The sequence below is a fragment of the Microcebus murinus genome, chromosome 4 (assembly GCF_040939455.1).
Source record: "Microcebus murinus isolate Inina chromosome 4, M.murinus_Inina_mat1.0, whole genome shotgun sequence".
Taxonomy (NCBI): Eukaryota; Metazoa; Chordata; class Mammalia; order Primates; family Cheirogaleidae; genus Microcebus; species Microcebus murinus.
In genome coordinates this window covers 1,711,184-1,733,727 of record NC_134107.1, presented here as the reverse complement: position 1 = coordinate 1,733,727, position 22,544 = coordinate 1,711,184, and the positions used below count along the sequence as shown (strand labels likewise).

The 22,544-nt window shown below is 59.2% G+C and overlaps 1 protein-coding gene across 2 annotated transcripts in view; it reads right to left on the bottom strand.

Annotated features, from left to right (window-relative positions):
• Nucleotides 1-435: 435 nt before the first annotated feature.
• Nucleotides 436-22,544, bottom strand: part of LOC105867899 (cytochrome P450 4F3-like) — a 37,017-nt gene continuing 14,908 nt past the window's right edge. Inside the window, exons 2-13 of one of the 2 annotated variants that reach the window (XM_076001481.1) lie at nucleotides 14,614-14,818; nucleotides 12,395-12,533; nucleotides 10,936-10,989; nucleotides 10,716-10,843; nucleotides 9,386-9,507; nucleotides 8,431-8,701; nucleotides 8,021-8,087; nucleotides 7,695-7,824; nucleotides 1,839-1,972; nucleotides 1,679-1,743; nucleotides 1,431-1,513; nucleotides 436-1,119 (exon numbers count right to left, since the gene is read on the bottom strand). In XM_076001481.1, coding sequence (XP_075857596.1) covers nucleotides 942-1,119; nucleotides 1,431-1,513; nucleotides 1,679-1,743; nucleotides 1,839-1,972; nucleotides 7,695-7,824; nucleotides 8,021-8,087; nucleotides 8,431-8,701; nucleotides 9,386-9,507; nucleotides 10,716-10,843; nucleotides 10,936-10,989; nucleotides 12,395-12,533; nucleotides 14,614-14,817 — 1,575 coding nt within the window. In that variant the 5' untranslated portion in view covers nucleotide 14,818 and the 3' untranslated portion in view covers nucleotides 436-941. Of the gene's footprint in view, nucleotides 1,120-1,430; nucleotides 1,514-1,678; nucleotides 1,744-1,838; nucleotides 1,973-7,694; nucleotides 7,825-8,020; nucleotides 8,088-8,430; nucleotides 8,702-9,385; nucleotides 9,508-10,715; nucleotides 10,844-10,935; nucleotides 10,990-12,394; nucleotides 12,538-14,613; nucleotides 14,819-22,544 lie in introns of those variants that run through there. The other variant, XM_076001480.1, reaches the window with a different exon arrangement.

The following is a 22,544-nucleotide window of genomic DNA, read 5'->3' as shown; positions in this document are numbered from 1 at the left end:
GAAACCCCAAATATATATAAATTATACCTTCACACTAGGGGCATTTCTCAATTAAGGCAATGCGAAACTCTGCTTTAATGGCCCCATGATGAGCGGGGCGAGTAGTCCAGGCCGAGGAGTGCTACAAGGAGGGGAGTTTGAAATAAGACCCTAGCCACTCCGGTGGAACCCTCAAAGGGCTGCGTCTCTCAGGGTGAAAGAGCCTGAACGTGTGATTTCAGCTTCAGTCTAAACTGCCTTAGTGACCTTGCGCCACACAAGCCTTGAACCTCGTTTAACGTAATTCAAGTTCTACGAATATTATTTCAAATATGGCGGCCGATACCCAGGCACAGATAACCAGGCAGACAATAATCACTGACCCATGAGTGAAAACCAGCAAAAAGGACAGGCCACATAATCGATACAGACACTGCAATGATCAGACACACACTATAAAGCAACCAGGCTTTTTATGTTTAATAAACACAGTGCTTTAGTAACCATAGAAACACAGTGAAGAAACCTTAGGAGAGAGAAGCCTGGGTGTTTTAGATCAGACATGAGGTCAGGGTAGTGGAAGTACGGAGCCTCTGTGGGTTTGCTTCTGTGACTCAGAGCCTCAAACCTGTTTCTTATGTCCCTCCTTAATCCTGGTCCTTCTCCTGCTCAAATACCTCCCATGGCTCCCTCTCGCCCACAGAAAAAAGTCCATCCCTGGGCTCTGGGAGAACCAGCCATCAGCGAGGGAGCCCTGTGGTTAGCTAGAGAGTGCGTCAGGCTCTTGGGCTCAGGGACACCACCCGCCCCACCAGCCGGTCCCACCTGCAGGTGCCTGCAGCCCCCGCGCGCCCCCTGCTGGCTCCCGGCGAGGCTCAGGCACAGGTGACAGCCATTTTATTCCTGGGAGTCTGCACAGGCAGGTGGGGGGTTCGGAGGCTCCCAGACCTGGCCGCGGTGGGTCACTGCAGGTCCCCGCTGAGCGGCTCCACTCGCAGCCAGAGGCCGCCCTCGGCGCGCAGGATAATTTCTGGCTTCCTGCGTGGCTCCGTGTGGTCGGGCAGGACGCGGAAGCGCAGCAGGGTTAGCGCCAGGACCACCTTCATCTCGGTCATGGCGAAGGTCTGCCCGATGCAGTTCCTGGGGGCGGACGGAGGTGGGGACAGTGACGGCACCCAGGACCCCATCCAGGCCCCATCGTGCCTGGATACTGGCTGGAGGCCCCCACCCTCCCCCGAGCAGCGTGGGGAGCAGGGCCGGGAGCTAATGGTGCCTGGGACCCCCTGTGGGCGTGTGTGTCCCCCACGCTGGCCCAGACTCCAGCCCCAACTCAGGCAGCACACAGGGGAGAAGGTCTGAACGCGCCACCGTTGCAGACATCGGAGGGTTCTGATGCGGCCACCACCTGGACCCCCCTCCCCCATCCCTGCCTCTGACCCCCGAGGCCTCACCTGGGCCCCGCCGAGAAGGGAATAAACGCCAGAGGAGACCTCTTCTGGGGGTTTTCTGGGTCGAAGCGGAAGGGGTCATACACCTGGGGACCCGGGAAGACAGGGCTGCTGGATGGGGAGTCTCAGGACACCCAGCCTCCCCCAGGAAAGACAGATGTGGGCACAGTAGAGGGGGTGTCTGTCAGGACCCGGTCAGGACCCCTCCCCCTCACCAGGCCCCAGGAGGGAGAAGGGGGGAGGGGCAGCACCTCAGGGTTGGACCAGACTGACGGGTTGTGATGAATCCCAAAGATGCTGATGATACAGACGTTCCCTGTCGGGAGGAGGGGACAGTCAGGACAAGGTCCAAGCCACCTGAAGGGACCACCTCCACACCCAGGAGCCACCTCCCCCTGCCACGGTGGGCACCTTTGGGGATGACCCGGCCATCGGGGAGCACAACGTCCTTGGTGCAGCTGCGCATGATGGCAGTGGCTGGGGGGTGCAGCCGCAGACTCTCCTTGATGCACATGGTGAGGAAGGGCAGCTGGGCCAGGTCCTCCCTGAGGAGCACCCCCAGCGGTCATCCGGGGAGCAAGCACAGCCCTGCTGCTGCCCCGTGACTCCCTCCCACCTCCTCCCTCCGACCCTGAGTCATGCAACAAAATTGACTCTGGAAGAGTCAAGGATGAAAATAGAACTCCCAAAAGCACTAGAAGAAAACTTGGCCCAGTAGTGTTAGCCAAATACAAGGAAAAGCAAAGCAGGAGTAAAGGGTATCCTTAAAAGTGTTAATGCATCTGCACAAAAACGTTTTAAAAATTATAAAATAAACTAACGAAAGCAGGCGGTGTGGGGGGATCTCCAAGAGGGCTTATAAGTTTATTTGAATAAGTAAAGTCCAGTTCAGCTCTAGGGTGGGAATGACCTAATATTATAAAAGTGTCAATCCTTTCTGAAATAATCAATATATTCAACACAATCCAATCAATGTCAAGCTGCAATTTTCTTTAGAATTGACACCCTTATTCTGATTGGAAGGAAGAAGCCTTGGCTAGAGTTAGGTCAATTTAAAAATAAAAGATTGAAGAAAGGAAACACAATCCACCACATATTAAGACCTATAACAAAGGCATAGCCTTATAATAAAAATGACATAAAACAATTTTTTAAGTCTGTGGTGCTGTTACAAGAACGGAAGAGCAGGTGCGTGGAGCAGAGTGGAGAGCTTTCATCAGGCGTGTGACAGGTGGAAACTTAGCACCTCATAAAGGAGGGTGACACAGCCTGGGCAATGGGTACTTGGTGGAAGGTGTCCAGACAGTCGGCAACCTGGAAACCAAAAGACCAGATGCTTGTCCACTCTGTGTACAGGGTGGAGTCCCTTCCTAGAGGGGAAAGGTAATACTACAAAGTTAAAATAAGATAACGTAAGAGATGTTTTTGTGACCTAGGAGTAGGAATTCTTAACACCCCAAAGCACAAGCAGAAAGATTGAACAAAAAAAAAAAAAGGAAAAATATACATGAAAAGTAAGAATTTCTGTGCAATAAAAGAAACCATGGACCACATTGCATTCTGATGAGAGATTCAGAGGAGATATTCACCATAAGGATAGCGATCTAGAACAATCTCTGGAATAGGTAAGACATTCCTGCAAATCAACAAGGGGAAGGACAGGTGAGCCAGCAGGAAAGTGGGCAAAGAATACGACCCAAGAACTCAGGGGAGCCCAAATGCGAGATAAACCAGGAGGTGCTCAAACTCGCTTGTGAGCAGGGAAATGAAAACTGTCTGACAGTGACACGTCACACCACACCTATTCGAGGCAAGAGTTAGCAAGGAAGGTGATGCCAAGGGTCGCCGAGGGTGGGGGTAGAGGAAGCTCACGCACTGACAATGGTGTGGACAGTACTGCCTTTCTGCAGGGCGACTGCCAGCGCAGCCAGGGACACACCACGTGTGTTTTACGGTCCAGCGAGCTGGCTTCCTCGAGAGACCCTCAGACACGGCGATAAAGAGACTTGTACCAACATGTTCATTGCACCAGAGAGACAGGAGCAGCCAAGGGGCCCAACACTAAGGGCTGGGAGAGGAAAGAACTGTAGGGTGGTTTAAAGCAACAAACCAACTGTGCTCAGGACCATGAATGCCTGGCAAACTCACAGCGCTCCATCTCTGAAAACTTTAAGAACCGGCACAAGATCTGTGATGTAGCAACATATTTGGAATCTTAAAATACATCCACCCCAACAACAAATTTTGCAAGTAAAAGTCTCTCTCTCTCTCTCTCTCTCTCTCTCTCTCTAGAACCACACTGTCCCAGGGCTGGAAGTGGGGTGTTGGGGTTCAATTGGAAGAAATAAGAATTGCATGGGGAAATGAGGAGAATGGACCATGAACAGAGGAGGAGTATGGTAAACTCTCCTCTTGACAGCTCAGGTCAAAAAATTAATTAATTAAAAGTTTGAAGAGTATTTTTTGAACTGGTCGACCTGATGATAGAGCTCAAATGGAAGAGTAAGAACTCAGAAAATATCGTAAAAGCAAACTAATGAGGCCAGGCGCGGCGGCTCACGCCTGTAATCCTAGCACGCTGGGAGGCCGAGGTGGGTGGATTGCTCGAGGTCGGGAGTTCGAAACCAGCCTGAGCAAGAGCGAGACCCCGTCTCTACTATAAATAGAAAGAAATTAATTGGCCAACTAATATATATAGAAAAAATGAGCCGGGCATGGTGGCGCATGCCTGTAGTCCCAGCTACTCGGGAGGCTGAGGCAGGAGGATCGCTTGAGCCCAGGAGTCTGAGGTTGCTGTGAGCGAGGCTGACGCCACGGCACTCACTCTAGCCTGGGCAACAAAGCAAGACTCTGTCTCAAAAAAAAAAAAGAAAAAAAGAAAAAAAGCAAACTAATGAGACAGGACCACCCTGATCAAATACAAAAATGTGTTTAAAAGTGTGATAATGAACACTTCTTGGTGCTTATATATGACTAATAAATAAATGGAACGAAATAGAATCCAGAAGCAAACTCCAATTTATACATAAATTTAGATTATTGTGAATCTGCTATTATTTAAAATCATAAGACAACTACAAACTAGTCATTACATTCTTTTGAGATAATGCATTAGCCATTTTGAGGGAAAAAAATAGATTTCTACTTCAGTACTTACTCCAACATAGATTTAATAATGGGAAAGGTATTAAATATAATCAATTAATAAAATATTAAATAAACTATTTTTAAAACGCATAAAAGCATTACAGGAAAACACACAAGAGTTTTACACTTTAGAGAGTGAAAGTGTAGAGAGAGTGAATTAGAGAGTGAAAGCTTTTCTAAGCATGATTTTTTAAGAAAAAAAACCCAAAAGCTACAAATGAAAGAATTGATACATTTGACTATAAATAAGTGAACCAAACCAAAATCAATAATGAAAAACCAAATACACAGTCAAAGACAATCCAAGGAAGAATTTTGTAAAAAGGAGAAAAGAAATAATTTTCTTAATATGTAAAGAGATTTTATAAATTGCTAAAAAAAAAAAAAAATGAGAAAACCCCAAAGTAAGAAGGGAAAATTATGCGAACTGACACTCCACAGAAAAAGAAAACTGCGTGGTGAACACAATACTCAGCTTTGCTCATATTTAAAGTGAGATTCATTCAAATAGCAAAGTCTTATTTTGCACCCGTTAGATTGGCAGGTGTTTTAAAGTTTCATAGAGCAAAACTGTCGAGAAGGATACAAGGAAATGGGTCTTCTCAAAATCTGTGTGTAGGAGTGGATTTTCCAGGAGCTACTGAATTATAAAACTCAAGTGATGTTTGACTCAGCAGCTGTACTTCTAGGAATTTGTTCTTCCAACTCACTCACGCGTGTAAGCCATGGTGGGGGAACAGGGATGTTCACCGCATCGCATCTCTCACAGAGAAAGGCTCGGAGCTGTGCGGACGCGCGTCACACGGAGAGACGTTCTGATGAATGACGCTGCATCCCTAGGGTGGAATCTCACACAACTAGCAGAACGGAGGAAGCAGCGGTCACTAGTCCCATCACAAACTGGAGGCTAAGTCAGCAGAGAGATACTAACAGGCAATCTGGCGGTATCTGTTATAATCTTAAAGGTTTATAGAAACATCCTCGACGGAGGGGTGAGCTGGGTAAACTGAGGGCGGGTACGTAGCCCTCAGATAGGAGGAGCTCCGAGACACACGTGGAGTGAGAAGAACAAGTGGCGTCACGTACGTGGATATATGTAGACTCTATCGCCAAGGGAAAGGTCTAGAAGGGCTCACCACGAATGAAGCAAGTAAGATTAGGCTGGAAGGAGAGGAAAACATTGGTGAACTTAATCTTCCCTGTAATGGTCCCTTTTGTGAAAACGGAAAATAAAATCGTTCCTCTGATCGTCTTTGCAACTCAAAACTAATTTTTCAGAACTTCATACTGGAGAAAGCGGAAAGCATCTTAAAGCTACGCTGTCAGCATTCATCCCTGAGCGCTCCGTGCACGCTCCGAGTTGTGCGGAGACAGGGTGAAAAAACGCACGCGGGGAGGGACTGAACAGGTGAGAGGGGAAGAGACGGAACCTTGTCTGGAAGGAGCAGGAAGCCCTGGGGCAGGACTGCGGTTGGGACGCGGGCACAGGGCGGAAGCTTATATTCGTCGCAACCCTTTTGTCCTGTTTGAATATTAGCCAAGTGCATAATTTTTCGACGTTGAGGGCACCACAAAGACAGGACAGCTGTGCCGAGCAACGCCTTGAAGTTCCCGGCAATGCCTCCAAATCGTTTGTCCCGTCCAACCTCTCCTCCCCATCCGTCAGCCCTTGGACCAGAATCTATCCCCTGAACTCACACCTCCCAACTCATCCCCTCCAGTTTTTCCTAATTTGTTTCTATTTTTAGTAGAGACGGGGTCTCGCTCTTGCTCAGGGTGGTCTCGAACTCCCGACCTAAAGCCATCCTCCCCCTTCGACCTCCCAAAGTGCTAGGAGCACAGGTGCGAGCCAGCACGCCCGGCCTGAAGTCCAGTCTCTTTGCAGGGTTTCCCAAGCATCCCCAGAGGGGCTTCCATGGCCGGCTCCAGCCCCATCGGGACCCCCCTGTGCACCCCTCACACTGAGCGCTTCACACGGGGCCAGACACTTTTACTCCCCAAACACACCAGGCTCCCTCCTGCGTGCCTTGAGGTGCTGCCCTGCTCTCACGCCCAGCGTGGTGAGTTTCTACATACTGCTGCCTGTCCCGCCTCCCCTCCTCCCCCTCCTGCCCCAGCCTCGCCTCCTCTCCCTCCTGCCCCGGCCTCTCCTCCTTCCCCTCCTGCCCCAGCCCCTCTCCTCCTCTCCCTCTTGCCCCAGCCTCCCCTCCTCTCCCTCCTGCCCCGGCCTCCCCTCCTCTCCCTCCTGCCCCGGCCTCTCTTCCTCTCCCTCCTGCCCTGGCCTCCCCTCCTCTCCCTCCTGCCCCGGCCTCTCCTCCTCTCCCTCCTGCCCCGGCCTCTCCTCCTTCCCTCCTGCCCCGGCCTCCCCTCCTCTCCCTCCTGCCCCGGCCTCCCCTCCTCTCCCTCCTGCCCCGGCCTCTCCTCCTCTCCCTCCTGCCCTGGCCTCTCCTCCTCTCCCTCCTGCCCCGGCCTCTCCTCCTTCCCTCCTGCCCCGGCCTCCCCTCCTCTCCCTCCTGCCCCAGCCTAGCCACGCAGGACTGAGGCGGGGCTGGGCACTACGGTAGGAGGGCGGGCATTGGGGACGTGCTTACTGAATGAAGAGACGGATGCCTTTTACCCACTACGACCGTTGTGCATCCGGGGAACAGACTATAAGGCAGGAATTGGAGGCAGGTGCAAAAGCCAGAAAGAGTGAAGTCTTAGGATAAAAAATGCAACTATAGGCAGAAAACCCAGCGGTGGGGGAGCAGTTTCCTTACTGCATGCACGCTGGGTGGCATATGCTTTATACACGTTGTCACTAAATCTCCAGGAAGCCCCGTTGGGTAGAAATGCATCCCATCGGCAAAGAAGAAAGGGGTTCAGAGAAGAGACTTGATTGTACTAATGTCACATAGCAAGTTGTCGGGGCAATAAATATGGACTCCCAGAACTTTCTGCCCCAAAGCCTGAAACCTTTCCCTTGCTGGCCAGGCTGGGTACCGGGCCCTGCTTCTGCGCCCTGCTCCTACTGCCACTAGGCACTAATGGCAGACTCAGCAAAGCCATCTCCCCCTTCCCCGCCCGGCAGCAGAGCCAAGGACAGGGGCTCGGGGACAGGCCGTGAGGACCCGCACTCACCACTCAATCTCTGCGGGATCACGGCCCCTCAGCAGCTCCCGCACCTCCTGCCGGCAGCGCTCCTGGTGCTCCGGGTGCCTCGCCAGGTTGTACAGGACCCAGGAGAGACCGCTGGCCGTGGTGTCGTGGCCTGAGGGGCAGCCAGGCAGGCTGGAGACTCTGGGCTGCTTCAGCACCAGGGTGTGGACAGCGCCACACATGGGGGCTCTCAGGGAGGATGGGAGAAGGGCGGGGATGGGCAGAATGGAGGGATCCAGCTCCACCCATCCAGTCCCTGGCCTGGAGAGACCCCCGTCCCCACTGCAGTCCCACACCGGGACCCTCACCCCCAAACATGAAGGTGTCAGCCTCTGCTCGTATGTCTTCGTCTGACAGCTCCTTCCCGTCTTCATCCTGGAGACAGGAGGCAAAACCCCCGGGTCCCACCTGCTCTGAGGGCACCTGAGCCCCACCGGAAACATCCCTGAAGACCCATCGTCCAAGCAGGATGCCGCCCTTGCCATCTCCAGACCTGCCACACGGGCTTCCTCCCTGGCCTCCTGCCTCCCGCTTGCTCCTCCCAGACAGCCTTCCACACGGTCACTCTGCAACCTGTCTCCCACGTGTCCCGCCCTTCCTCAACCACCTTCCATGGCTCCCCAGTGGGTGCCCTGTGGATCAAGCCCTGGCTCATGGACCTGACATTGGACATCAGTGTCTAGTCCGGCTCTGGAATCCGGGTCCCAGAGAGGCCCACCTTGGCCAGCAGGAGCACATCGATGAAGTCCAAGGTCTTGGACTTGGCCTTGGCTTTGAGGAAGCCGTCCACACCCTGGCTCTCGAGGGCGCGGCGCCGCTCGCGGACCACGGCGTCCGTGAAGCCGTGCACCAGGGCGCAGGCCCTGCGGAAGCGCCGCCCGTCGGGCGTGAGGTGGTACAGGAGGTCCGCGTGCAGGAGGACCCGCTGGTGCCGCTTCACGATGAGCGCACTGAGCTCCAGGGTGGCGGCGATGTACTCGCTGGGACGCCTGCAGGGCCCAGGAAAAGAGAGGAGGTGGCTGCGGACCACAGGGAAAACCCCGGCAGCACCTCCGGGCCGAAGCCCAGGACCACGTTCCCTCCAGGAGATGGGGCCGCCCCACCCCGGCTCTCCCCGCCCCCACGCTGTGCCGGCTCCTCGCCCCAGGCCCCAACGCAGAGCTTGGGCGTCGTGCTCATGTTCCCTCTGATGCGACATCCAGTCCTGCCCCCCGTTCTTCCTCAGTTTCTCCCGGAACTTCCCCATCTTCTCCACCGAGCTCAGACCTCCTCCTCCCCACGGTCCCAACCCTCACGTCTACGAGACAGTCCATCCTCTAGAGAGCCCACGTCCGAGCTCAGCTCTGACCATGACTGTCATCGCTCAAACACCCGCCATGGCTCCCTGGGACCTCAGGACAAGATTCCTACCCCTCCGCCTGGCCGTCAATGTCCTTGAGACCCGGCCAATGCCGCCCCTCTCCCCCCGCCCCGCGGCGGCTCCTCGCTGCCTGCTGGGCACGCTCTGCCCACCCAGCCTCCCGGCTCTGCCCGCATCCTCGCCTACCTGGAAGAACTGTTCTTTCTCTCTCCCCTTCTCTGTTTTTGACGCTTCCCACCCTTCCGGGAGGGCTCTGGTCTGTTCTCCCCCCTCCGCTTAGTCACACGTCCCCAGGCCCCGGGCAAGGACTCACTCCTGGCAGTGGCTGTCGAAGCTGAAGACGCATTTCTGCAGACTGTCCAAGGTCATGAGGCTGATGTGCTCGAACATGTCCAGACGGGCGCTGCCCTCCGAGGCCAGGCGCTGCCACTTGGCCTGGCCAGAGAAGGGCACGGAGCTGGGGCTGGTCCCTGGCTTCTTTGGGCCCCTCCCCAACCCCAACCACCAGGATGGACTCCCCCAGAACCAGCCTCCTGGCCTCTGCCACTTGCACCTGTCCCCAGACAGGCCCAGAGCCGGGTGGGAGAGGACGCTGTCACTATTCCGAGATGAAGACCCCAAGGCTGGGGGTCAGGACCTGAGCTCAAGTTCCAGCTCTGCCCCCCCGTGCTGAGCGCCCTCGGCCAGCTCACTGCCCTCGCCCCGTCCCGCCTGTCACATCTTTAGAAACAGTCAGAACAGCTGGCCTGCTTCGTTGCCAGTTAAACCAAGCCCTGTTCCACCATGCCCAGCTCGCTACTAGCTGGGTGACCTTGGGCAAGCTCCCCGACCTCTCTGAGCCTCAGTTTCCTCATCCATCATGTGGCCATCACAGTCCTCTCTACCTCACAGGGCTGTGCAGATTAGATCAGAGTCGACGTATGTCGTGGAATTGCTGTATAGCCTCTGGCATACAGCAAGTGCTCAATCGATGGCAGCCCTCACTGTCACCCTCATCACTAGCACAGCGCTGCGTGATTGCAGAAATGCCCTCGATTTTCCATCCCTCCCCCTCTGCAATGCGATTTGCAGCCCTCCCGTTGCGGGGCGGACCCTTCTCTCCACCCTGGAAGCTGAGCCGCCCGTGGGCCCCGCCTTGGCCAGCAGCACGTGGACACATGACGGCGTGCCGGCTCCGAAGCCCAGCGCCGAGAGGCACCGAATGTCTCTGATCCCTCTCTCGGAACCCGGGCCCCGCCATGCTAGCAAGCCCAGGCTGGCCTCCCGGAGCACAAGGGACAACTGGGACAGTCCAGTCGGCCCAGCACGGCCAGTGAGCTTGAAAGTGGTTTGTCTCGCAGAAAGAGCTACCCTGCAGGCTCCGTCACGGTCACCTGACGTCCAGGGGACTTCCGTGGACAGACTGGACGTCACTGCCTCCTGAGCACCTACCACGTGCCAGACGCGTGACTCCATCCCATCAGCGTGGCCGCTCTTTGCGCAGGGATCATCACGCCCGTTTCACAGACGAAGAAACCGAGGCTCCAAGAGGAAAAGCAAGGGCCCCAAAGCCACCCAGCAGGGCCCAGATCTCAGACAGATCTGTCCGGGGTCACTCCCACGTTCCCAAAGCTCCAGCTGGGGCCCTGGGTGCGAGGACTCACGTGCATGATGCCGGCACTCCTGTTGAAGATCTGCACGTAGGGCTTCAGGATGTCAAAGTGGAAGGCGGGCGTCAGCATGCGGCGGTGGCGGCTCCACTTGTCACCGGCGCTGAGCAGGAGCCCGTCCCCTAGGAGGGGCAGGCAGGGGCCGTGGTCCTGGGGAGCACCTTCCGCTGGCCCCCAAGAGTGTCCCCAGACCCCTCCTCCTGCAGTTACTCACCCAGCCAGGGTCTCAGGAAGCTGTAGAGAGTCCTATCCTTGGGTGTGATGGCAGCTGACGTCAATGAGGACCATCAGGGGACACGGAGAGGGGAGGGGAGGGCGTTGGGTGGGAGACGGAGGTCACCAGCCGGGGGTGCACTGCCCGCTCCAAGCCCAGCACAGCAGGAAGGGGGCCGAGGGCAGAGGAAGCAGGAAGGACGGGGCGGGGGGGACCAGACCAGGCTGCAGCAGACGGGACAGCATGACACGCCCTGACGTAGCACAGCACGCCCAGTCATGCCCTGACATGGCTACTACATGGTCCCACATACTCTGCACCACGCGAGCACAGCCCAGCACCCGACAAGACAGCTTCAGAGGGACCTGAGACACCCTGAGTGGCTCCGCACCCCCTGACATGTCCTGACATGGACCTGGGACACGGGACATGGCCTGGCACGTGTCGGCATGTTCCTGGCCGTGGCCACAACATACGTGACCTGCTCTGGCACGACACAACATGCCCTGGCATGGGCCCGAAATGGTCTGACACGGCCTGGGGGTGCCCCACAAATGAGCCCCAGATGGGACTTAAATATGGCCCTGCTGGAGGCCCCAGGTGGCCCAGACGCGGCCCGACCTCCTCAGCCCCGCCCGCTCCCCACGGAGCACTGAGCGCTTTGGGCTGAGGGCTCCTCTGTCCCCAGAGACCAGGGGACACCCCTCACTCGCTGAGCTCTGCCCGCCTCGATGAGCCGCCACGACTCCCCCCGCCACCAGAGCAGCCCCCGGCTGGCCTGACACAGTTTCCCCAGCCGGGGGCTGGCGGGTCTTCCTCCGACCCCCCTCCCTCCCACCCACCTTTCCGCTGAGGGTCTCTCCCCCCCAGGCCGCTGGGGCGGCAGAGAGAGCCCCGGATGACAACAGAGGCCTCGGCACGCTGCGCCACCTTGACAGGTCACTGTGCCTCCCTAAGCCTCAGTTTCCTCACCCGGGAAATGCCCGTCTCAGAAGTGGGCCTGGGACCTGGGCCAGCACATTTAAGGGGACCCTGTAAACACAGGGAATTCTCCACGGGGGCCGAGCTTCTGAGACCCGCCTTTAGCAGCCTGAGAGTGAAGCCACCACAGAGAGATGCAGAAGTCAGAGATGAAGACAGGCTCCCGGGGGCATTGTTTAAACACCTGGATCCAGCCGTGCCTGAAGGCCACCCTTCCTGGACTTTACAGTCCATAGATTCTCTTCCTTTGCTTACACCACACCGGGTGGAGTTGCCATTACTCACAGCTGGAAGAGGCCTGAGTAGCCAGAGAGAGCGGGGACCTGCCCGGAGTCGCCCAGCAGGTTGTTGGCAGAGCCATGGTCTCTGTCGGTTGTTTCTGTCTCCCTGCTCAGCCTGGCCTGTCCGGGGCGGGGGTGGGGAGGCTGGGAGCAGAGGCAGGGAAGAGGCTGGGGGCATAGGCGCCTGGGAGAGATACCTGAGGCCTGGAGCAGGGGGGCAACAAACTTAGGGTGCACGAGCCGCAGGACGGGGTAGAAGGGCCCGATCCACCAGAGGTGGACGTCACGGAAGTGGTGGCCCAGGTCCTCGATCAGCCGCATGCCCTCCTCGTTGTTCTGGGCCGGGGAGATAATCAAGGCTGACACCGGGCCTGGCAGGAGCCTTGGACGTTGCCACCACCCGCTGCAGCCCCCTGGCCACCACGCGCCCACCCCTCTTGGCCCCTCTAACTGGATTATCGGTCTACACCTGCTGTGGGGTCAGCTTCTCTCGGTCGGTCTCCGTCTGTGTCTGTGTCTATGTGCCTCTCGCCCCCACCCTCTTCCTCTCTGAGTCTTTCCCTAGATAGGCGCGTGGGGGGTGGATGGGTGGACAGAAATAGGACGGACAGGCAGACAGGCTGGGTAGATACAAATGAGAGATGAAGACACAGAAATGTAGAGATGTGGGCTGGGCGCGGTGGCTCACACCTGTCATCCCGGCACTCTGGGAGGCCGAAGTGGGCGGATTGCTCAAGGTCAGGAGTTTGAGACCAGCCTGAGCAAGAGCGAGACCCTGTCTCTACCAAAAATAGAAAGAAATTAATTGGCCAACGAAAAATATGTAGAAAAAGAACTAGCCGGGCATGGTGGCGCATGCCCGTAGTCCCAGCTACTCGGGAGGCTGAGGCAGGAGGATCGCTTGAGCCCAGGAGATTGAAGTTGCTGTGAGCGAGGCTGACGCCACGGCACTCACTCTAGCCCGGGCAACAGAGCAAGACTCTGTCTCAAAAATAGAAAACACAAGAACGCCAGGTGCTCGCTGGCTCTCCAGCCTCCAGGCCGCGGGGTGGGGCCGACCACAGCGAGCGCTCCTCCTCGTCTTTGCTCAGAGCATTCCCGCTCGCCCTTCCCGGCCCACTTCCAGCACCCCCTCCTCGGGCAGCCCGCGCGCCTGCCCCTCCGGCAGAAACCCGGTTCCCCTCGGGGGCCCCCCAGCCCCTGTCTGTCCCTGGGGCCAGCCCTGACCACACAAGATCTGGGGGTGTCCCCGTCTCTCTGGCTGTGGGTCCCCGAGGCTGGGGGTGTCTCCAGGGCAGAGCCTGGGCTGAGTCTCCCCAGAGACCCCACAGCGGGGCTGGCAAGTCAACGGGAGAAAGGCAAGCATGGCCCGGGCGCCCAGAGCTGCGGGGCCACGCAGGAGCCGGGCGGGCCGGGGCTGCGGTGTCCCCGGTGGGTCCTTGTGGTGCTGGCGGCAGAGCAGGCACTGTCGGGCTGGCACAGACCGAGGAGGAGGAAGATGGGGCCCACCCACCTCCTAAGCCACGGGGGGCCAGGTGGCCAGCAGCCCAGCCAGGACCCTGCAGCCCTGCTCTGTGGGGGCGACCTGCAGGTGCCTGTCCCCTCCCCATAAGGAGCCACCGCCTGTGCCCTGCAGTGAGCTGTGTGTGTGCTTTCCCGCCCAGGTGGAGGGAGTCCCCGCTTCCTCCTGCTCCGTTCCTCTCGGGACAGAGGCGCATCCCTGGACGGAGGGACAAGGCCTGGCTGTGCCCGTGGAGAGGACCCTCGGCTCGCGGGGAAGGGAGTTCTCATCCTGACAGAGCCCCCGGCCCCGGGCTCTGCCCGTCTAAGGGGTCACTGGGGCCGAGGGGGCGACTTCTCCCCCAGGCGTGCCCACGGGGCCGCAGGGCCCGGCCGGGCGACATTCACGCCCCATCCTCAGAGTGATGGGCGTCCAGCCAGGAAGCGTCGTGATCTAAACTGAATTTCGGAAAAGTCCCTGCAGGGCCGAGGACAGAGTGGACGTGGGGAGGGGGCAGGAGAGGCCGCAGGGAGGCGTCCAGGAGACAGAGGGCAGTGTAGGGGGCCGGGGGTGGCGGGAGGACGCAGAGAAGGGACCGGTGGAGGGGAGATTGTCCAGGCAGCTCCGCCAGACGCACTGAGGGACGGGATGTGTGAGCGAGAGAAAGAGGGTTTGACCCGAAGCGGGCCGGGGCACGGAAGGGCAAGAAAGGCGCAAGAAAAAGCACCAGGCTGGGGCACGGGAGAGGCGTGGGGCGTGGTGTGGACGGGCGAGGACGGACCTGGTGGGGCAGTAGGGAAGAGGGGCCCCCCCGGCCGTCCCTAACCCCAGCCCACCTCGACCCCCGGCCCCCGAGCCCCTTCCCGGCCCTGGGGACGTCCCCCGCCCTGACCCCCAGCCCCGTCCTGCTGCCACACTCACCAGGCCCTGGTGACCCCAAAACCAGCTGCGTTTGGGGGGCTGCGGGAAGCAGCGGAGGCGGCGGCAGGTGGCGTGGAAGGCGCAGGCCCAGGCCAGGACGCGGGCCAGGAGCCAGGAGGCCCCGAGCAGCAGCAGCAGCAGCCACGGGGAGGCGGCCGCCGGCCCCAGGCCCAGCCAGGACAGGCTCAGCTGGGGCATCCTGCAGGGCAGGCGGGTGCAGGGGCAGCTCCTGAGGCCCAGGGGAGGGAAGGGGCGCCAGGCCCGGTGCAGGGGGCGGGGGCGGGGGGCTCAGAGATGGGGACGCAGGGGCTGAGAGCAGGAGGGACACCCAGGGTCAACTGGGGCAGAGGCAGAGGCAGGGGACAGAGAGACACACAGTCAGGAGTGTCTTCTCCCCCTAGAATCTCCTCTCCCTTCCTGCTGGCACTTCTAGGCCCCTGGTCTGTCTTATACCCTGACACAGCGGAGACGGGCTGAGCCAGGCCACCCAGTCCCACCTCGGCCCTGCCTAGCAGCCAACCAAAGACAAGGGCCTGGCTCAGAGGCGTGCAAAGAGCCGGAGGCGCGGTATCCGGGTGAAGTTGGATGGGAACCAGGCTCCCATGACTCTGCAGTGCTGAATCTACAACTCCAACCCTCAGTTTTGGGGGCTGGAATCGAGGAGAAAATTCTCCACCTGCCCAGGCTGCTTCTACCAGCTGTGTGTTCGCTGAGCACCTGCTGTGTGCTGGCCTGTCCCAGGCTCCGGGGGTGCGGCATCCAAGTCCCCACTGTCCAGGAGGAGTGTCTCGTAGAAACATGGGCCATGGCCATGTAGAGAATCAAGAACACAGCAGTGAGAGAGACAGGAGGGCTTCCTGGAGGAGGCGGCCTTGAGTGGGAGCCAAAAGAAGAGGGGTGAGGGCCGTGTGATGGAAAGGGCCTCCTTGATCTCGGGGTGACGTGCCCAGCGCTGTGCACCAGCCGGTGTGCCCTTGCTCCTTGCACGCCCGTGCCCCCGTGGCCGTTGCTGTCCTTGGACAAACGAGCCCAGGAAGAAAAACTCGGCCCACTATTCAATCCAGAAGCAGGTACCAGAGATTCCTTCAGACCCCAGCAGGCCCGTGCAGCCGGGGCAAGGGCAGGGGAGGGGCCCACGGGGTGGATCCCAGACCAGGGGCGGGAGGCGGAAAGCGCCCGGCTCGGGAAGCAGGAAGTCTCGGGCAGGGGTTTTCCAGGCTGCGGAAGCTGGAGTCTCTCCCGTGGTTTCTCACCCAACGAGGAACTGCTCAGCGGCCAAATCACACATCCTGCCTGGTGGCTCACAGCGAGCGCCGTGGGGAGGGGTCACCCTAGGGAATACGCAGGGAACCCGGCCCCCGCCACACCGTGAGCTGGGACGGGGCAGAGCGAAGGCTGCGCCCTCGCTTTATCCCTGTCTTCCCCGTCTGCCAGCGTGTCCCACATAGTCTCCGGGGCCATCGGTGCCGGATGCGGGTGGGACCGCCCTGGGGACCAGAAGGGGGCGGGGCCCTCGGGGAGCCTTCAGGTCCCATCAGGCGTCCCCCGGATGAGAGCGCATCCGTCCACGCAGCCCCCAAACCTCCTTCCCTGCCGGCCTCTGCGCTGGGGTCCCTGGCAGCCGGGCTCTTCTGAGCTCCCGAAGGGGACAGGCAGTCAGGGTGGCGGGAGTGACAGTCTGTCCCCAGGAAGACTGGAGACAGGTCCTGGGTCAGAGACGGACACAAAAGAGGCCCGCGCCCTCCTTGTCCCCAAGCCCCCCTCCTCCGCTGGCGGGGACCAGCGCAGACCCTGTCCCCAGCCCGGCTCCACCCGGCTCCACCCGGCTCCACCCGGCTCCACTCGGCCGCCCCTGCGCAGCGCTGGGAGGGCGGCGTGGGCGCCAGGAGCCGCCGCGGACCTCGGGGGCGGGCAGTCCCCGGTCCAGCTACCAGGGGAAGTCCCTGAGGGTGGCGGGGACTCCCTGCTGCCTGGCGCTGGGCAAGACGAGGGGCCGGGCCGAGCAGGACTCTGTCACGGGACCCCGCCCGGGACCGGGGCCGCCGGGGCTGAAGAGCTGCAGAGGGAAGCGGCCAAGAGCCCCAGGCCAGGCCCTTCAGCCCTGGACTCGCGCTGGGGGGTGCCCGCGTGCTCCAGGCTCCCTGGCTTTGGGGCCAAATGGGACTCAGAGTCCGGCCCCTCCCCCAACCGCCTTCCCGCTAACCCCAAGACCCCGCCTGGAGCGGGCTCCCCAGCCGGAGACCAGCGCCAGGCTCTGCTCCGGCTCAATGGGCTCCCGCGACAAAGTGGCACAAACGAGGTGGCCTGCCATTAAGAGCAGAGGTTTAACCAGGCACAAAAGGACACACCTGTAGTCCCCGCTACGCCACAGGCCGAGGTGGGAGGATCCCTGGAGCCCAGGAGTTCCAGGCCAGCCCGAGCACCATAGCAAGACCCTCATCTCTAAAGAAAAAAATAAGCAGAAATGTGTGCGTTGTGTTCGGAACACCAGAAATAGGTGTTGACAGGCTTCTTCACCCCGGGCACCTTGAGGGGGACTCCGTCCCATCCCTGTCCCCTGGCTGCTGGTGGCCAGTGGCAGTCCTGGGCAGTTCCTTGGTTCATGCACATTCTCACCCCAATATCTGCCTCTGTCTCCACACGCCCCCCTTCCCAGTGTCTCTGTCCGTCTTCTCTGTTTCTAACAAGGACGCCAGTCACTGGGTCTAGGGTGGCCCCCGAGCCCGAGATGGTCTGGACTCATTACATCTGCAAAGAACACACGTTCCAGTGATTTCGCACTCTGAGGTCCCAGGTGGACATCAGTTTCTGGGGGGCCCTCTGCCCCCGCCCGCCTCATCCCTAAGCCCTGCAGCCTGGCTCCTCCCCCGCACCAGAGGGTCCTGCCAAATGACCCAGGTGGCGCTCGCCCCTGCCTAGAACCAGCCAAGGCTCCCTGCTGCCAGGAGCCTTACTGAGACCTAGAAGGTTCTGTGCAGTCCAGTCCCTGTTAGTTTCTCCGATCTCCTCTCTCAGCTCCGTCCCCCACTTCCGGCGCCCGCTCCCCCCTTGGAATCTGCAGGCTGGAGTGGGACTGGAGCACTGCAAGTGTCTCGTCTGTGCCAGCCCCTCGCCCACCCCAGGTCCCCCACTCCTCACTCCCCACGCCCACCTGCCTCTGTCGCGGGGACTCGGGTCTCGTGTCACCTCCTCCAGGAAGCCCTGAGATCCTGGAAGGCAGCGAGCAAGTGGAGCAGGTGGCATTTGCACTGAGCTTGGAGGAGTGAGCAAGAGTCCCGCACACGGCACCAGGGAGGGGGCCCCGGGTAGAGGAGGCGGCCCGAGCAGAGGCTGGAGGACAGGGGGGACGGGGCAGGGCACTGGGGCCAGGCCGTGAAGGGCTCTGGGGGCACCTAAGAGCCTTCGCTCTGGGGCCTGGCTGGGGGATGGCGGAGGCTGGACGGAGAGGCCAGGAAGAGGCTGGGGCCTCTAGCTTGGCAGGGGCAGATGCCAGCCCGGCCGAGGGTCCAGCCAACGCTTCCCTTGCAGCTGTAGCCTCCCGGGACAGCAGAAACCCCGGAATTTGGAGGAGTTGGGCTGGACCCACAGACGTCTCTGAGATATTTCCTTGGCACAGCCGAAACCAGGAAGGGACCTCAGAGGGACAGATGTTCAGACACGAGAAGCAGCCAGGCCTCGGAGAAAGAGCTGTCATGGCTCCTTCTCGGTGGCCAGAGAGATGAGGACACGCAGGAGGCTGGGTTCGGGGGACCCCTGGTGAGTTGTGAGCCAGGGGACAGGCAGGAGGGACCCGGTCACAGTCCAGCTGCAGCCTGCCGCCCCGCCTGGCGGGGGCGCTGTCACCATCTGGGGCGGGGAGCGTGGCCTCTCTGGACCTCGCTTTCTCGTTGGTAAGATGGCGCCGGGTTATTGCGTCACAGGCGCGTCCGCCGGAAGTGTGCCGGCGCACGGCGGTAGCCTGCTCTGGGCGCGTTCCCCTCCGTCTGCGCCCACTGTAGGTTTTCCGTGAGCCGCGACGCGGTTCGTTTGTCCCGCAGGTGTCCGCCGAGCGCCGGGCGGTGCGTGGCCACCGCAGGGACCGCGGCGAGGGGCGAAGCGCTTTGACCGCAGCCCCGGGCTCTGCTCGGCGTGTCTCCCGGGCAGGACCCGCGCGTCCGGGCCCCCAGGGGGCTTCACCGGGCTAGGCCGATGAGCGCGAGCTCGGGTCGCCTCCGTCCCCAAAGAGGCGCCGCCCTGGCTGTCAGCGGCCCCGCGCGCAGCTGCAGGGAGGGACGGGCGGCCCCAGTCCCGGGAACCGCCTTCTCCCCTGCCCGCCCGGCACCTGCCCTGCGGCGGGGACGGGCGGCCCGTCCCTGCTTCCTCGGCCTGATCGTCAGCGCGTGAAGCCAGGCACATGCCCTGCAGCGTTTATGGCGATTTGTTTGCAGACGGCTTCTCTTTCTGGAGCTTTTCACCTGGAGGGGTTTCGGAGCCGTCCCAGGAGCCTGCCCCACCTTCCTTGTGTTTATGTCCCGGAATCTGAATGACTTCTGCGCTGGTCTGTCTCCCGCCCTCGTCCCGGAGCTCTTAGAGGTGGACTCTGGGTCCCATCCACCTTCCTCTGTAGCACGGAGTACACAGACCATAAATATTTCTAGGATAACGTTTTCTGCTAGAGACGGGAAGTTTGGGTTGGTTGAAGGGCTCTTCAATGCCATGGCCGACTCTTGCTCAAGAGGTCTCCTCTTTCTGAGATAAGCATCTCCCTGACAATAAACAGAGGCAGGAAACCTCGTGCCTGATTTGCTCTTTGGTATCAAGGAGACGTCAGAACAACTGCACCAGCTGCTTAATATGATGAATTTAAAAGAAGTTAATGACCAGCCTCGGAACCTAAAGGCTGTGTACAAGACAATTGTGATCTCCAGCTTGGAGGAAATCCAGCCCCGACTACCACACGCTCAACAGATGTCTCCGGGGCACCTGAGCCCATCTCTGAGCCAGGAGCTGGGAGGTCACAGTGGACAGGACAGATGTGATGCCTGTTCTTCTCGACTTTGGAGGGGAGAAGGTGGATGAGGAACAGCTGAATTTCAGACAGTGTGAGGGCCGTGAGGAGGGGATGGCAGTGGCTGTGACAGGGGACAAACTAATCCTTGGAAAGCAGGGCAGGCTGGTGGGGAGGGCTTCACGGAGGAGGTGACATTTCAGCTGAGACTTTCTGCTCCACTGGCAGAGGGAGAAGAAAGGGTGCACCAGGCAGAGGGAGGAGCAGGTGCAAAGGACCTGAGCTGGGGTGATGATGGCTCATCCGAATAACGGGAAAGGCCGATATGACAGGGAGCTTGGGCAGCAAGGGGTAGGGAGTGGCTCAAGGGGCCTAAAGACACAGGCAGGGTCTGATCTCACAGGAGCATCCCCCATAATCCCAACAGCCCTGAGGTGACACTCGTCTACACGGGGGATACAGCCTATGACACGTGACCAAGGGCAGACGGGTACTTGTGATGTCAACCACACCTGAAAAGTGAATTTCGGATAAGTTAGAGAACAGTCACACACATTTCAGAAGGATTTTGCCACTCACAGACTCTCCGCAGGGTTGTGATGGGAGAGACATTTGCTTGTTTTCTCCGCAAGTGTTTATTGGGCACCTATTAGGGACCGGGCGTCAGGAGCACGATGCTGAGCAAGTCCAGTGCGGTCCTGTCCTCTTGGGGCTACCAGGTCAATGGGGCAAGAGGGCAGGTGTTGAGCAAGTAATTTACACAACAGCGTGGCCAGTGTCACAGTGGAGGAAGCAGGAGCCTCAGCCTCCCTCCAGCTCTGGAGACCTCCGTGCCGGCAGCATGGCATGTCACCGGCCCCACACGTGCACCGAGTGCTTTGCATTCCATGGCTCTGCTGTCCAAGGTGCCACGGTGCTTTCTGTGGCATTTGGCCATTTGAAGCTCTGGGACTTTTGTGTCTTGTGGAAAGAAAGGGCCACCTGCGATCCCTGCCTACGACTCTTGCTGCACTTCAAACACCTGAGTTTGGCCTGAGGCTAAGGGGGAAACTATCAGGGGACCGTCCCTCCAAAGTGGGGTGAACTGTGGCTCTGTCCCCACCTCAGTTCTCAGCTGTGAATCAAACCCATCCACCTGCAGCGCTGTGGCTGACCCTCGGGGACTTTTTAAGTGACACAAATGAAGTGGAGATGGGAATTGCGCGTCAACTTTTAATGAGCCCGCAGGGGTCACCGAAAATCCCACAGCTCATTCACTAAGAAACTTGGAATTGGCTTCCCGGGGGTGGCCACGGCGTGCAGTCTGCCAGGGTGTGCAGGCAGGTGTCCCGCTGGGCTCGTTAGCGCCACCGAGACTCTCGCCCTGTTCTCCTCTGCCGTGTCCTCCAGGACGGTGCCCGGGGGCTTTGAGCGATGGGCACTGAGGGCTTTGGGGCGGGGCTGGGGGTGGTGGGTTCAGACAAATTCTGCTAATTGCCTGGTTTGGAGACCCCATGACATCACTGCAGTCGGATTGTCTGGGGGACTGTTGTTTTCTTCTTTAAACAGAGATCAGCTCCTCACCGGTGTGAATTGTTTGCCTCCCTTTGGGTTCTTAAACACAGATTACTAAGCAAGGTGGGATTTGTAGAGGAACTTGGCAATTGCTTATGCAGCAATAGACAACTCATCCAGTCCTCACGGGGATTTTCCTCCCACATAGGAGAATCTCCAGTTATGACACACTGTGGCCCTTGAACACTTGGTTTGTGCACCTGGCTGAGACAGAAAGACTGCTGGAGCCCAGGACTTTGAGGTTGCAGTGAGCTATGATGACACTCTACCCAGGGCAAAAGAGCGAGACCCTGTCTCAAAAAAAAAAAAAAAAGACCTTGGGTCATCCTGTTAACGGCTTACAGCAGCCTCTGGCGTGGGTTCATTGTGAAAATGACAAAACTCTGGCTCGGTGAGGTTAAGTCTCTCACCCAAGGATGTGCATGTTATAAAGGGCAGAACCAGGGTTCAGACCCGCTCTGCCTGAGCCCGAGCCTGAGCTCTCACCACCCCGGCACCAGGCCCCAGGAGCCCCCAGTGTTCTGATGCTGTTCACAGCTGGCTGTCGGTCTGGGGGCACTTGCTTTACCATTGAATCCTACTCCAACACCAGCAGATTAAACACCCGGGTGACTCCAAGGCTGGAGATAAGGGGAGACACAGCCTCCCTCTGCGTCCCGTCCCATCCCCACAGCCCTCAAGCTGCCCAACCCCACGGCCACCCCTCCTTCCCATCTCCGCCCCGGCTCTGTGGGCTCCTTCCCTCCGGAGACGGAGACTGGGGGTCCCGGCCCACTCCTATCGCCCCAAACCCTTCCAAGGCACCCCCTCCCCATTGTGAGCACCATGCCGAGGAAAGTGACCACCAGCAACAGGACAGGGGTCATTGTCAGGCAAAGAACTGCAGGGATTAAGTGTTTGTTCACATGATCCCAGGGAGAAAATAATTCGAGGGAGGCCGGGGCAGAGAACAGCCTCCCTCCTCCCCTCCCTAAGACACAGCCTGAGCCCCTGGATGTCCTGCTTTACTCTCTGCCCAGCTGGGCGTGAATTTTCAGAGGCTGAGTCCCGTCCTGATGAGGGAGAAGAGATGAGCGCGGCCACCTGTCCTGCCCCTGCCTGGGCTCGGGCTCGCAGGCTACGGCGCGAGTTACGCTGAGGATTTGCAATGCCTGGACAGGAGGCTGCCGGGGTCAGAGGAGAAGACAAGCCCGCTCTCCGGCTTATCGGGGTGGATTACAGATCCCCCTTGCCCAGCTCTTATCTAGCTCGCCCACTTCCACACTCTCCCCCGACTCTGGCTCGGTACTTACTATAGTTCCATGCCCGCCCTCCCCGCCTCCGCCCCGGAGCCTGCAAGCCTCTTGTTGGGCGATTCCACCTCCACGAGACAACCCCGCGTCTG